The sequence below is a fragment of the Rhinatrema bivittatum genome, chromosome 6 (assembly GCF_901001135.1).
Source record: "Rhinatrema bivittatum chromosome 6, aRhiBiv1.1, whole genome shotgun sequence".
NCBI classification, from domain to species: Eukaryota; Metazoa; Chordata; class Amphibia; order Gymnophiona; family Rhinatrematidae; genus Rhinatrema; species Rhinatrema bivittatum.
In genome coordinates this window covers 197,555,830-197,572,039 of record NC_042620.1, presented here as the reverse complement: position 1 = coordinate 197,572,039, position 16,210 = coordinate 197,555,830, and the positions used below count along the sequence as shown (strand labels likewise).

Here is a 16,210-nt window from a genome sequence, read left to right as displayed (position 1 = left end):
GTTAGAACGTCAAAAAAAAAAATATTGAAAAAATAAGCTTAGCCAGCATGTGAGCAGGACAGAAAGTTATTAACTGGTCAAGGAGCTGGATAAGCAACAATTTACAGAGCGGCAGCCAATGGGAGCTCACTCTAGTGAAGGTAAAATTGACCAGTGAGGTCCCTCGTGGCTCAGTTTTTTCCCACTCCCCCCCCCCCCCCAACAGATTTTTTTTTTTATTAGTGACATTGTGGAGCAGTAATGAAGGAAAATTATGCCTGTCTGCATATAACAGAATTTTGTAACAGGGTAGATGTACCGAGATGGGTGGAGTAAGTGAAAGGTAACCTAAAAAAACTGGATAAAAGAGCTGGAATCCATGCTTCAATGTAGAAAGTGTGAAAGCATGCATCTGGGGCACAAAATTTCATTATTTACATAGCAACTGGGAGGATAAGAACTGGCAACTATTAAACAGCACAGATGCAAGAGTAATCATATCTGATGACCTGAAGGTTGCCAGCTATTGTAATATAGTAGTAGGGAAATCTAACCGTATGCCCGAGTGTATATGTAGCAGTATCATTACTAGGAGAGAGTAGGTAATATTACCCTTGTGCAGGTCTCTAGTGAGAGCCTACCTTGAGTACTGTGCTCAGTTCTGGAGGTCATAAGAGGATAGAAGCAGATCAGAGAAGTACTACCAAAATGGCACAGTGTTTGCAATACAAACTCTAAACAAAGAGGCTGAAGAACAGAAAAGGGCATATGATAAAACCTTCCAATATTTATCAGGTTTCAGAGAAGTGCAAGGTGATGAGCAAAGAAAGGGTAAAAGCAAGTTTGCTTACCGTAAACTGTGTTTTCCGTAGATAGCAGGGAATTTAGCCATGCATGCTGGGTGACGTCATCCGGGATGTCACGAAAGCAGAGCTTACTCTCATAGCTCGAAGAGCTTTGAAGTGCGCATGACCTCGGGTTCCCACGCTCCTCGAGCTTCCCTTCAGTTAGTTTTCCAAGCTGAGTGATGTGTAGGCGTTTAGATTGATAGCTGTCCAGGGAGGTGGGTGGGAATGCATGGCTAAATTCCCTGCTATCTACGGAAAACATCATTTATGGTAAGCAAACTTGCTTTTTTCCCCGCTTCTGCACTTCCAACCGCCCCACAAGAAGTGCTCATGCAGGTACCCTACACATTCCTTCCCTGAAGGCTGCGCATCTGTCCCTCACCAGAGAAAGGGCTTTCTCCATAGCTAGCACCTACCTCTGGAACTCCCTCCCTCCTTCCCTCCGAATAGAACCATCACTCAACAAATTCAAAAAAGGAGTCAAAACATGGCTCTTCAAGCAGGCATACCCCGACTCAACCAATACGTAGACTTCTCCTAAATGGACCTTGCTAAGAATCTCCACTACCTGCCCTCCCCCCTCCTCCCCCCCTGCCGTGCCCCTCCCCCTCTTGCTCTTCTTTTCCATCTGTGCCCCTACCCTCCCCCCCCCTGGAATTTGCTGCACTTCATAACTCCTGTACCACTTTCTCATTGTTAAAGATAAAGTTTTCTTAGTTTTGTACAAAGTTTCTCTTTCTTTCTTTCTACCTTTTTCCTCCATAGCTATTTAGTTCTTTTATGTTGTTATATATAATCTCAGAATGTTTTTACGATGCTTATATCTTACACCATTTGCGTTTAACTATGACATGTTATTCTGTTCATTGTATTTTCCTCCTTTCAGTTCAATGTAAGCCAGTATGATGTGCCTCACGAATGTCGGCAAAGAAAAGTCTATAAATAAATAAAATAATTGCTCCTGGTGGAAGGTTTTCGAGATGCTATGAGAACGTCCGTTATGTGCGGTGGAAGTTGCAGAGAATTTAGTACATGCCGTTCAATCTCCATGCCGTCAAGTGGAAGGAGGATTGCAGGGGCTGAATCAGAGTTCCCTTGTCTTATGAAAGCAGAAAGGGGATAGTTGTTAATGTATTGGAGGACTGATCGAGAGTCGAAGAAGATAAGTATACCATGGTTGTCTCGGCCATGCTGGAGCTACTAGTATTAGATCTGCTCCGTCCACAATACATTTTTGGATTGTGCGTGAAATTAGTGGTATGGGAGGAAAAGCATACAGAAGGCCATTGCTCCACGGAATCAGGAAAGAATCCTGGGACATTCTGAGTATACTGGGAAGAAGAGAGTAAAATTTGCTCACTTTGTGATTTACTTCCGACACAAAGAGGTCTATCACTGGCGTACCCCACTGCGTGAAGATCTTGTTCGCTTCTGTTTGATTTCGTGACCATTTGGTGTGGGTGGAAAAGGCGGCTAAGCCTGTCCGCTCGTGTGTCCGCAAGCCCTGGAATGTAGGATGCTTGAAGAAAGATCTTGTGTTCTGCCCATTCCCATATTCGAACTGCTTCCTTGCAAAGAGGCAATGAACAGGATCCCCCTTGCTTGTTTATATAAAACATCGCTACTTAGTTGTCAGTGTGGATCATAACTGATTTGCCTTGTAACCATGACTGAAATACTCAGAGAGTTTCGTATTGTTCTGAGTTCCAACAGATTTGGAGACTTTTCTCGGTTTTTGACCAAAGTTCCTGCGATTCTAAATGTAAGAGATGGGCACCCCATCCCTTCGAAGATGCATCCGTTGTGAGTATTAGCTGATGAGGGAGCTGGTGGAATGGGTTTCCTTCGGTCAATACTGAGTGACGAAGCCACCATTTGATGTCTTTCTTCATGGAATTTGATACTTGAACCTTGTAAGACATCGGCTGTGTCAGTTGGTTCCATTGAGATTTTAGACCCCATTGGAGACGTCGGATGTGGAGTTGAGTATGTTGGACAACATGTATTGCTGCAGCCATATGGCCCAAGAGCACCATAGGACGTGCCGGACTATCTTGCGATGTAGAAGCGCATGAGAAAGGTTTTGCAAAGTTTTGATTTGGTCCAGAGGTAGAAAGGCTCTGGAAAGTGGAGTTCGAATAACTGCTCCTATGAATTGAATTGTCTGGGAGGGATGGAGTTGTGATTTCTCATAATTGACTATCCAACCCAAGTTCTTGAGGCAAAGAAGAGTGCTTTCTATCTGCTGCAATAGGAGTTGAGCATTGGAAGACACAACGAGCCAGTCGTCCAAGTAAGGGAATATGGTTATCCCTCGTTTGCGGAGGTGTGCCACAACAGCTAGACATTTTGGGGTAGATTTTCAAACACGGCGCGTTCGTGTACTTTTGCTGGCGCATCAGGCGCAAGCAAAAGTACGCGGGATTTTAGCAGATACGCGCATAGCCGCGCGTATCCGCTAAAATCCTGGATTGGCGCGCACAAGGCTATCAATTCCGTATAGCCGGCGCGCGCCGAGCTGCGCAGCCTACCCCCGTTCCCCTCCGAGGCCGCTCCGAAATCGGAGCGGCCTCGGAGGGAACTTTCTTTTGCCCTCCCCTCACCTTCCCCTCCCTTCCCCTACCTAACCCACCCGCCCGGCCCTGTCTAAACCCCACCCCCTTACCTTTGTCGGGGGATTTACGCCTCCCGGGAGACGTAAATCCCCGCGCGCCAGCGGGCCACTAGCGCGCCGGGACGCGACCTGGGGGCGGGTACGGAGGGCGCGGCCACGCCCCCAGACCGCCCCGGGCCGTAGCCACGCCCCCGGAACGCTCCCGACACGCCCCGAAAACGCCACGCGGTTCGGGCCCGCCCCCGACACGCCCCCCTCAGAAAACCCTGGGACTTACGCGAGTCCTGGGGCTCTGCGCGCGCCGGTAGGCCTATGTAAAATAGGCTCACCGGCGCGCGCCTAAATCCGCCCGGATTTGGGCGGATTTAGGCGAGCAGGGCTCTTAAAATCCACCCCTTTGTGAAGACCCGCAGGGCCGATGAGAGACCAAAAGGGAGTGCCTTGTATTGGTAGTGGTGATTCGCCACCTGGAAACAGAGGTAACGCCAAAAATTCTTGTGAGTGGGAAATGTGAGTGTAAGCATCTTTCAGATCTAGTGAGCACATCCAGTCATTTGGTTTCAGAAAAGGGAGAACAGTCTTGAGAGAAGTCATTTTGAATCTTTCTTTTACTAGATGTTTCTTTAGTGCTCGAAGAGCTAAGAGGGGGCTTAGGCCTCCTGACTTCTTGGGAATGAGGAAATATTGGGAATAGAATTTGGTTTTCCTTTGCGAGGGAGGCACCGGCTGGATCGTGCTCTGTTGAAGGAGGAGTGACACTTCCTTCTTGAGAGATGGGATTTGCATTTGGGGTGTTTTGGAAGCTATCAGATGCGGAAGTACTGGGAAGGAACTGAAACAGACTGTATCCTTGTGAAATGATGCTTAATACCCATTGGTCCCTGGTGATGTTGGCCCATTGGGAATAAAAGAAAGACAGTCTCTCCCCCCCCCCACCCACCCCCCCACTTGAGCTGTTGCTGTGGCATTCTGATCTAAAAAGATTGTTTTGGAGTTTGCTGAGAAGGTTGCCATTTCTGTGGTCTTTGGTTTCTTTGCCGTGGGCTCTGGCTTTGTGGCTAAGACGTAGGCCATTGTGGCCGGAAAGATTGTTGCCTATAATTGGACTGGTAGGGTTGATAGTAGTGATATGGTCTGTAATAACCCCTTTTATACTAGTTGAAGTAACGTCGAGAAGTGGAAGGCGTGCCCAGAGATGCTGCTGAAGACTGGACTGCAATGTTCTGTTCCTTAAAGAAACAGTCTCTCTAAGCTTTTCCCCAGCCTGCATGATAAATTCGCAAGTCTATCATGTACGTTGTGTCTGATACTGCTGGCTCGTAGCCATGCCAGATGACGAGCTGATAAGAAGATTGCTGATGATTCTGCAGATGTATCAAAGGCTTCATATGATGTGCGCAACAAATGACGCAATCCTTCTTGGAGGTCTGGAAATGGCTGAGGTAGCAGAGTGTCACCCTGTGCGGTGGATAACAGGGGTTGCAACTGCTGTGTACAATTAAACAAATACTGAACAATATAAAATTGATTATGGTTAATACGAGAATTTAGCATGGAATACTGATAGACCTTTTTTGCAAAGTCATCCAAAAACTTGTTGTCTTTGCCAGGGGGCGTGTTAGAATATAGCCTGTTCTTTTTCGCTCTTTTCATTGCTAATTCCACTGCTATTAAATTGTGAGGAATCTGTACATTTGAATACTATGAGGTTTTCTGCATCCTGTACTTCAAGTCCAACTTTTTTGATATTGGTGGAAGAAGGTGTGGAGTATCCCAAGCTTTGTCCATGAGACCTTCCAAAATTTGATGTGGGGGTAGAGCAGTAGGCTCAGCTGGAACATCTAATATTTGCAGAAGTCCCATTATCTCAGATCTCTGGTCTGGAAGTTTCTTAGTTTCGATATTAAGTGCTAAGCCTAACTTTTCCAGGAACTTAGCATAAGTGAGATCTTCTGGCGGTGAAGTGGGCTGGGGAAGTGGAAGGTTAGATGGAATGCCGGTTGAACTTCCCGGAGTTGATAATGGAGAAAGATCCAGGGAGATCATGTGTACAGAAGATTCAGGGGACTTAGAGTGTCGTGGAGATGGTACATCCCGAGGTGGAGAGGGAGAGAATTGTGGTGATGCAGGACTTTGTGAATCTAATGGTAAAGGATTAGGTTCTGGTGGTAAGGCTTGCATAAAGGAGTGCAAGAGAGTGGCTATCTGAGACATTGTCTCCTGCACTGTCTGGCGTTGAGGTTGGTCCAATCTTTTGGTAGACTTTTTGGATCTTTTGACCGGTGTATTTTGCAGTGGTAAATGAGGCGACCTTGGTCTCTTATGAGGCTTTGTAGAAAGAGATACTATGTCTGGAGATGACTCCCAGCCCCCTGCTTGGTTGTCTACATGGATATCAGACAACACTGATGAAGGGGAATGGTTACCCCCTGGCGAAGGTGTAATGTGCCTCAGAGCATATTTCGATACAGGAGGTGCTGTAGAGGACGACATCAGATGTTTTGTTTTTGAAACCGATTTACATGGCTGTCCTGTGGTTTAGATGTATCGGTTGTCTTCCTCAGTTGAAGAGAAGGCTTTTTATGTTTATGAGGCACTTGCTTCGTAGGTGTTCGAGATGCGTTGTGATGAGTCGTGGATTTTTTGGATACATCGAGATGCATCGTGGATATAGATGCTTTTGGTATTGCCGACGCATGCGTCAATTGCGTCGTACGATGTCCTGGAACTGGAAGGGATGCAGGTTTGAACACCACATGCGTCTTATGCGTCGTATCCAGCGTGGCACTCGGCGCATGATGCGTGGTCGCCGAAGCAGTCTTTGACGCACGGCCTTCCAAAGCCCAGTGCGCGTGTCGAGGAGTCTCGGACCGAGGCTTTTGTACGCCCGGTGAAGACTTGGTCGACCTTTTATCCACTGGAGAGGGGGCATAGGAGTGCCTCAGCCTCTCCATTTTCTCAGTCCTCTGTCTCCTTGCTTGCGGGGACATCCTCCCACAGTCCCTGCATGCGGCCTGATCATGGTCGGGACCGAGGCATAAATAACAGTAATTATGCCCATTGATCACCGACATGATCTTATCGCAGGAGTAATACTTAAATCCTGGGCTCTTCAGCATCTTCTTTCCTTAAAATTTTTTAAAGATTTTAATTTTCCTGTCAGGGAGAGCATAGCTACACGTCCGTGTAGTACCACGGAAAACTAAAATTGAAGGGAAGCTCGAGGAGCTTGGGAACCTGAGGTCATGTGCACTTCAAAGCTCTTCGAGCTATGAGAGAAAGCTCCGTGACATCACGGATGACGTCACCCAGCATGCATGGCTAAATGCCCTGCTTATCGACGGAAAAAGAAAAGCATCTTGTTTTCTTGTAACAATACAAATAAATATGAAAACTAGGAAAAAAATCCCTGGGTAATTGTGAATGAAAGCTAATGTCACTAGATACCCGCCCTGTTTCCAACGGAGCAGGAAGTCCAAAGGAGGAAGAAACTGCTGAATCCAAAAACATTGGAGGATGTGGCAAATCACCAAGCATGGGCAACAGGACAAGTTGAACACACTCTGCAGCAAATGGCAAAGAAAGATTAAGGCATGACACTCTACAGATAGTCAAGTTTGTACAGATGACAGCTGCTAGATATCTTTATAAGAGGGCAATGGTAAAAACAAGGAAGAACTTTAACTAGAGCTCAGGTCATGTACCAGGAGCAACTTGATATGCTACATAATCCATATCCAATGATATCTCCCATGCTAATTTCCCAGAAGGAGAATGCATCTACAAGTGAAGCCACTTTGAGTATTATCTGCAGCATAAAGACTAAACTGATGAACACACTGCACAAGGGTCACAAATAAGTACTGCCATTTGCTGATGGCAATTCTTCAATTCCTATAGCAAATAACACTACTTTGTAAAAATGCAAGTGATTTGCAGATAAGCAAATCAATACTTAAGCTTTCCAGATAAACAAGCTGAGTAAGTAAGTTTCTAAAATAAACTAAACTGCCTGCTCTGGACAATAATCATTGGCAAAAATAAAGCCTCAGCAGGAAGAATTAAGGGCCTGAGGGTAGACAAAGTCCTTAGTACATCAAAGCATTACTGCACAGGACATGGCCTTTTCAAAGAGCATTACATTTATTTACCTGTATTTTGTTTGTTGTAAGCATCAGGTTATATCTACATCTAATACCCACAATGCATTAGTCAGCATTCTCCAGGCCACAATCCCACCAACTCAGAAGGGGCCAAGTGTTCTAACAGTTTTTCTATTTTGGTTTATGGGAAAAATGTTTAATACATCTAACTCAAGCGGTGCAATTCTCAATCACTACTTGTGTACTGAGAGTTAAACACACACAGAAAACTTCCATCTGTAGATAACCCTTAGGCCTCATGTGACAGTTTTCTTTTCATTTGAGTTTATCAATACCCCTGCTCTGCCTGTTGCCAAGGACAGTTGCCCTAACAGATTTAGGTCTCTCCTTGCTGGCCAGAGGCTCCAAACTCCTCAAAGGCTGAATCTTTTGATGTAACTTGTCTGCCAGCTAGGGATTGCCCCTATAGTGGCTGACAAACATTTTACCTCACTGAGGGCTGATGTAATAAAACCCGTGCTAAAATTGGCTTTAAATTCTAATGCAGGTTTTTCTTTGCATGAACGTTAAAACAAAGGGTCCCCGTAGGATGCAGTAAACTAATGGCACGCAATTGACCCATGCATAAACAAGTGCGCTAGAAAAAAAAAAGCACGCTTTTTTTTTTTTTTTAATTCAAAGGCTATTTGCATACTAAACCGCATTTATAAAAAAAAAATCCTATCTCCCATCCCAGCATGCTGAACCCCCTCTGCAAGGTTTGGCCAAGCAGGCAAGGCAGTCAGGGTATCCTCCCTTTTTTGTATTAATTTTTAAATGGCCATTGTCCAGCAAGTCCCCATCTTCTTCCCTGAGGCCTTCTTGCTCCCCTTAGAGAAATTAAAAGGCACATGCTGACTTCCCAGCCCACTAAACCCCAACTCTGCCCCGGCAAGGCTACTCCCAATTGCTCCTTTTCACTGTCACGAGTGTGAAAAAACAAACAACCAACCCCCTTTCAGGACAGCCTTCTGAAAGGGAATTGGTCCATTCTGTGACATGTGACAGCGGAGGGACCAATCAGTAATAAGTGAAGGAGTGAATAAATTAAGGTTAGTACAAAAAAAAAAAAAAAAGAGGATCCCCTTCCCTGACCTTCTTGCCCATGGTGCCAGATCTTGGGGAGGGGGATTCAGCAACCTAGGAAAAGAGGACTTATCAGGCCAGCTGCAGAAAGTTTAATGCCTGCCTTTGAGCAGACGTTAAAATTTTCCTCGGTAGTAGGGAGTTAGCTAATTAGGCTATTACCTTACCATTTGCATGTACCCACTCTAAGTTTCCCATGGGATTTTTTAGTGTGGGTTTTTGTTTGTTTTTTTTTGTTTTTTGTTTGTTTTTTTAGTGCTAAACTTTTTTTTTATATACCAGGGCAACGTTAGTGCAAAAAAAAAAAAAAAAGTCATGCTAAAACGCGAGATCAAACCCGTGGAAGGCTTACACTGCTTATTACATTGGCCCCAGAAGATCCAAACTTATATCCCCTGCACAGAAATCTACAGCCCTACTGCTGTCATAGGTTAGCCCTAGTGAAGAAATTTTCCATATGTGCAAGGTTCCCCCATCTTTAGGGACCTTTGTTTTCAGTTTTTATTTTATTTTTCCTAACAATGTCAATGTTGTCATAAAAATAAATCAGTGGAAAAATGATTAACACATAGGAGAAATATCGGTAGAAAAGCCTTTTTTCCACCAATTTAATTTTTATTATAACATTGAAATTCCCAAGAAGAATTAAAGAAAACTGAAAACTAATGTCCACACTGGTCTTTCAGAGTTCTCCATCCCACCCCTATGCACAAAACACTTGATTAACAAGCCTCCTGCATCATAAAAATGCACATGTATTATACCTTAATATGCAGGACGTCTCCCCCCCCCTCCCACACACACACACACCAAAAACTCTCAACAATAAACAGTTACATGCAGGCTTCAGTATTTGCTCATTTATTTCAAGAGTCTTCATATCTTCTATGATAGTCAAATGAAGAAATTATTTACCTGATAATTACGTTTTCCTTAGTGTAGACACTTGGACTCAGGACCAGTGGGGTATTGTGCTCTTCTGCTAGATGGGAGACAGAGTTAGATTTCAAAGCTGACATAACTCTAGATATACCCCTGCAGTAACCTCAGCTCTTCAGTATTCTCTTCGAAAAGCCATTGTGGATACATCTTTGTTTAAATAACTTGATTAAAACTTGAACTGGTTCAACTAATTTCCAAACTGGAGACTGCCAGTACACTCAACCAATTAAACACAGACACCGGACAAACTGTGGGTGTCTTGAACTAGGGGTAGGCCGCGGCTTACCTATATTTGCTTAGTCTCGAGGTTTGCTATCCGAGGTTCTCTTTTTCTGGGGCAGCCGTGAGCAGGATGCCGAGTCCATCTGTCTACACTATGGAAAACAAAATTATCAGGTAAGTAATTTCTCCATTTCCTAGCGTGTAGCCAGATGGACTCAGGACCAATGGGATGTACAAAAGCTACTCCTGGACAGGGCGGGAGGCTGCCCGTGGTCAACTTAGTACTGCCCTTGCAAAGGCTGCATCTTCTTGGGCTTGAACATCCAGGCGGTAGAACTTGGAGAAAGTGTGTATGGAGGACCATGTTGCTGCCCGACAGTAATTTGGTTTCTGCCCAAGAAACTGCCTGTGCCCTTGTAGAATGAGCCTTAACCTGTAGTGGTAAGGGCTTCCCTGCCTCTATATAGGCTGACTTGATTACTTCCTTGATCCAGCAAGCTATGGTTGCCTGCAAGGCCGATTCTCCTTGTTTCTTCCCGCTGTGAAGAACGCACAAGCGGTCCGTTTTGCACACCGGTTCCGATCTTTCCAGGAATTGCACTAGGAGACTGCCGACATTTAGATGGCGAAGAAGACGTGAATCAGAGTCCTTATGTTCATCCGGAGATGATAGTGAGATGGTTTGGTTCAAGTGAAACTCAGAAACCACTTTCAGTAGAAAGGAGGGGACGGTGTGCAGTTGTATGGTTCCAAGCGTGAAACTGAGGAACGGTTCCAGACAGGATAGTGTCTGTAGTTCGGAGATGCGACGAGCTGAACATATTGCCACCAGGAATACTGTCTTCAATGTTAAGAGGCGTAGTGACAGACCACGTGTTGGTCTGAAGGAAGCTCCAGCTAGGAAGTCTAATACTAGATTGAGATTCCATAGAGGCACCGGACACTTTAGGAGGTGGTCGGATTTGTTTAACCCCATTCAGGAAGCGGGACAAGTCCGGATGGGTTGATAGTCAGATACTGTCCACTTCAGCTCTGAAGCAGTCCAGTGCGGCTACTTGAACTTTGAGGGAGTTGAGTGACAACCTCTTCTTCATACCGTCCTGTAGGAACTCCAGAATCATGGGAATCTTGGGTGTCCGCGGTCCTCACACCAGGCTTCGAATATTCTCCAGATCCATATGTATGACAGGGATGTGGAGAACTTGTGCACTCAGAGCAGGGTGTCAATCACGGCCTTTGAGTAACCGTGCTTCTTCAGGCGAGTCCTCTCAAGAGCCAGACAGTAAGAGAGAATCGAGACGGCTCTTCGTGGAGAATCAGGCCCTGCCAGAGAAGGTCCCTGCGTGGAGGAAGGCACAGAGGGTTCCCCACAAGGAGTCTTTGCATGTCTGCGTACCATGATACTCTTGGCCAATCTGGGGCCACTAGTAGAACTAGTCCCCTGTGATGTTCTATCTTGCAGATCACCTTGCCCAGTAATGGCCACAGGGGAAGTAAGTCTTCCTCTGGCCAAGTCTGGATGAGAGTGTCGATTCCTTGGGAGTGTGGTTCTCGTCTGCGGCTGAAGAACCTGGGGACTTGGGTATTGAAACAGGTGGCCAGTAGATCCATGGCTGGGAGACTGTGGTCGATAGCGTCCATTCTCCCGGGACCAGACTCTCTCTGTTGAGGAAGTCTGCTGAGACGCTGTCTTTTCCTGCGATGTGGGAGGCAGAGATCCCTTGTAGATTTATTTCCGCCCATGCCATAAGAGGGTCTGTCTCCAGAGACACTTGCTGGTTCCTGGTTCCTCCCTGGCAGTTGATGTAAGCCACGATTGTTGCATTGTCAGACATTACTCGAATTGCTTTGCCTCTGAGTCTGTGGCTGAATCGCAGGCATGCTAGTCTGACTGCTCGAGCTTCCAGGTGGTTTATGTTTCATTCCGCCTCTTCCTTGTTCCAATGTCCCTGGGCCGTCAGTTCCTGACAGTGGGCTCCTCACCCTGGCAGGCCTGCATCCGTGGTGAGCAAGGTCCAGTTCGGTGGGGATAGACTTACTCCTCTGCTTAGGTGTCTTCCTGTAGCCATCACTGGAGCTGAGAACGTACCTCTGCTGGTAGTTGGAGGCAAATTGAGAAGTCCTGGGACAGTGGGTTCCACTGTGACAGTGAGGAGCGCTGTAGCGGTCGCATATGGGCCCTTGCCCACTGGACGACCTCCAGGGTTGATGCCATGAGGCCGAGGACTTGAAGATAATCCCATACCTTAGGGCGTGCATTGGTCATCAAATGTCATAATTGTTCCATCAGTTTCCTTCTCCTCGGAGGATGGAGGAAGACTTTGTTCAGTTTGGTGTCTAAACGGGCCCCCAGGTACTCCAGTGATTGAGAGGGCTGCAGTCTGCTCTTGCCCGTGTTCACGACCTAACCGAGTTCCTGCAGTAGGCTTTTGACTCTGCTGGTCACCTGCCGGCTCTCTTCCAACAACTTTGCCCTGATCAGCCAGACGTCCAGGTAAGGGTATACCAAGATCCCTTCCTTCCTCAGTATTGCCACCACAACCACCATGATTTTGATGAAGGTTCTGGGGGAGGTTGCTAGGCTTAAGGGTAGTGCTCGGAGCTGGTAATGGTGACCTAGTATCGCAAAGCGCAGGAAGCGCTGGTGATCCTGATGGACTGGGATGTGAAGGTAAGCTTTGGAAAGGTCCAGGGGGGTTAGGAACTCTTCCGGTTGTACTGCCATTATTACAGTGCGAAGAGTTTCCATGCGGAAGTGTAGTACCCGCAGATCACTGTTGATGTTCTTGAGATCCAAGATGGGTCGGAATGATCCTTCCTTCTTTACGAACGATAAAATAGATGGAATAGCGCCCCGTATTTTGTTGGGGTGTGGGAACCGGAGTTATTGCCTTCAGACTGAGTAGCCTTGTTAGAGTGGTTTCTACTGCCAGTCTCTTGGTGTGGGAGTGGCAGGGTGACATCATAAATTTGTCTCAAGGTCATGCTGCAGAACTCCAGAGGGTAACCTTCTCGAATGATGTTTAGTACCCATTTGTCCAACGTTATCTCGACCCATCTTTGGTAGAAAAGGGCAAGTTGACCCCCTATCTCTTCTTCCTGTGTATGAGATGGCCCATTCTTATTGTGGAGCATGGCTGGAACCTGCCCCTGAGCCTGCTCCCCTCTTGAACTGTTCCAAAAGGGCTGAGACCTTCCAGAGGGACGAGGTGCCTGGAACTGCGAGTTCCTGTAGGGTCTAAAGCGCTGCGATCCTCTGCCCTTGGTTCTTCTGGGGGGGGGGGGGGGGATGCTGAGATCTTTTACTCCTATCTTCTGGTAGCCGAGGCACTGGGGATTCACCCAATTTGCGGGCTAACTTCTCCAATTCGCTTCCGAACAAGAGAGATCCTTTAAAGGGCATTCTTGTGAGATTTGCTTTAGATGTCGCGTCCACAGACCAATTCTGTAGCCATAGTTGTCTTCTGGCTGCCACTACCAAGGCAACGCCCCTGGCTGAGGTGTGCACCAGGTCTGAGCTTGCGTCCATCAGGAAGGCTGCTGCAGGTTCCATCGTCTCACCGGTATACGTTCCGGAGTTATTTGCCTCTCTCGAGAGAAGCAAGCAGGAACGTGTCACTAGTGCGCATCAGGAAGCAATCTGCAATGTCATTGCTGTTGTGTCGAAGGCCTGCTTAAGGATGGATGCCAATCATCTGTCCTGAGTATCCTTCAATGCAGCCCCTCTTTCAACAGGAATCGTCGTTCGCTTTGAGACGGCACAGACCATAGCGTACACTTTCGGGAAACGCAGACATTCATTGGTTGCTGGTTCTAGAGGGTATAGGGCTTCCAAGGCCCAACCCCCTTTGAAGCTGGCTTCTGGGGCATCCCACTCCAGGTCAATCAGTTCCTGGATGGCTTCATCATTGGAAATTAGCATGAGGCCTTACAAAGGGACACCAAGATGGGGTTCTTCTTTGGTTCCACCATAGGGTCCGTGCCTGGAATACCCAGAGTCTGGGAAACCAGGGCTGGTAATTCATCCTTGTGGAAGAAGCGAAGCATGGTTCCATTCCTGGAGGAATTTCTCCTTCTTCCAGGGAATCATCTTTATCATCTGAGGTGTCTGGGTCCCTGTCAGAGAAGTTTTTGGGTAGGTGGGGCATGTCTCAAGGCATCCGAGCCGGGCCGGGAGTAACTTGGGCTTCCGGCAGGGGTTGAGCCTGGGGCGCAGCCGGGGCTGATAGCGCCTGAACGAAGGCTTGCAGCCCTTGGAAAAATTCCAATCAGGAGAAGGTCCCTAGATCCATGTTAATCCCAGGGGAAGTCGGAGTAGGGGCCCCAGAAGTGCCCTCCTGTGAGGAAGCCATCTCGGAGATGCATAGATCCGGGGAGCTATCATCAGTAGTTTCGGAACCATCTCCCAACAATAAGGGACCAGGCTTTGGTTCCCCCTGGGCTTCTTTGCAATGTTGACACAGACAGGACTCCAATTCAGGCTGCACGGCTCTTATGTGGAAGGCTGTGCAAAGAGTGCCTTCTGGCCTTCTTGGGCGCCGGTGCCATTGTCTCTATGTGTTTGCGCAAATGCAGTTGCAAACTTGGCTGTGTGTGTAGTTATGCGCAAGGGTTTGCTCCGTTGTGCGCGCGCGGGGTGTGCTCAGTTGTGCGCATAGCTGTGTGCACAGCTATGCGCGCAAATTAGGTGCATTGGCTGCCTGGCCTGCCCAGTGCGTACCGCCGGCGAAAAGGGAAGATGGCGCTGACGACCCCCATGCGTAAGATGGCGCCCCCCCTCGAGGGTCTCCACGTGTGTGGACCCTTGCACCAGATGGGGGCCTAGCCCAACCAAGGCTGCTCAACTCAATCAGTGCTCCCTTTTAACCTCGCCGGAGAAGAATTCGGTACGGCAATCCGAGCTCTGGAGACCTGAATTTAAAGATTTTTTCTTACCTGGCCTCGGTGCTTACCAATCGTGTGCTGGACGGTCTCCAGCTGCAGGGGGAAAGGGAATTACCTTCACCGCCTCGCTCATTTCTGTACCCGCTGCCTTTCAGCCACACTGGGGGCTAAGTCCACGCCGGAAAACAGGCTACCGGACCAAGGCACACCTCTGAGGGATATCCGAGATCACCTCAGGAATTCTCAACTGGGGGAGGGACCCTTAGGTATCACCGCAGGAGAGCAGGGCTTGATCTTCTGTAAAGTAAATTTTGTTTCTTAGTTGCTGTAATTCTTAACACTATTCTAGTGTGTGGGATAGTGTCCACATCTGCTAGGAGTCTGAGAGATACTGAAGAGCTGAGGTTACTGCAGGGGTATATCTAGAGTGATGTCAGCTTTGAAATCTGACTCCGTCTCCCATCTGCTAGCAGAAGAGCACAATACCCACTGGTCCTGAGTCCATCTGGCTACACGCTAGGAAAGTAGCAGTTTCTCATTGCTGATAAAGCTTACCTGTATAACCCATAAACTTGCCAGGGATCTCTTGGTTACAGCAGCGGCTGCAAAAGATCTGGCCGCATAGGCGGCAGTGGTGTCGTCGTCGGAAGGTGGTAAATTTCTCACTGCAGTCGTAGCATTCCTTGCATTGACTGTCTGGCATCCAATACTGCTTCAAATCACTGTCCTACAGATACAGATTAGGCAAACCTGAGAATACAGGCACTGTACAGCTATAAGTATCATTCTTCAAAATCTAGAAATGTAAAATCGCATTTAGTACAGTGCATTTTCTTGTGTACAAATAAATGTCAATGTTCTACCATCTACTAAATTTTATAGATTTAGCTGTTGTAAACACAGGTACACCTAGCTTATTTATGCTCTACAGGTTTACCTATATAATATAAGTCTACATGTGTATATATTTGTCCAGCAAGACACAGAATGACCAGCAAGAGTCACAGGGAGTCTAATGGAATAATGGAAAGAGAGCACCAGACCTAGGCGGATGGTACAGATTCCACCTGCAAAATTTTACTTGGGTTCCACCAGTTATCAGTTAACTACTGCTGCTGCTACTGAACAAACAAACTTGTTTCCTATTATATTAGCATCAATTTAATGATTGACTTTACATAAACTACTAAGACGACAAAAGGAAAATTAATGCCTCAAAATCCTACTACTTGACTCTCAATCTAGAAGGATGCATCTACCCATTAGGTTAAAAATAGTTCTGATAAAAATAGTGAACTCTGCATTTCACATAACACAGGCAAGATGGAAACAGGAAGCTTCCCCAGAGCCAGGAAGGTGAACAATAACCTGCAAACACACCCCCCCCCATATGACTGTCTATACTTCTCTGTGGATGGCACTGGATGTAAACGAGATTGGATATTTGAACATTTTTCCAAGGTGTGTATCATAAGAACACAACTGTAAATAAA

The 16,210-nt window shown here is 46.9% G+C and overlaps 1 protein-coding gene across 7 annotated transcripts in view; it reads right to left on the bottom strand.

Annotated features, from left to right (window-relative positions):
• PIKFYVE (phosphoinositide kinase, FYVE-type zinc finger containing) overlaps positions 1–16,210 on the bottom strand; it is a 404,626-nt gene that overhangs the window by 318,092 nt on the left and 70,324 nt on the right. For all 7 annotated transcript variants that reach the window (XM_029606384.1, XM_029606389.1, XM_029606390.1 and 4 more), the window contains one exon: positions 15,273–15,444. In XM_029606384.1, coding sequence (XP_029462244.1) covers positions 15,273–15,444 — 172 coding nt within the window. The remainder of the gene's footprint in view (positions 1–15,272; positions 15,445–16,210) is intronic.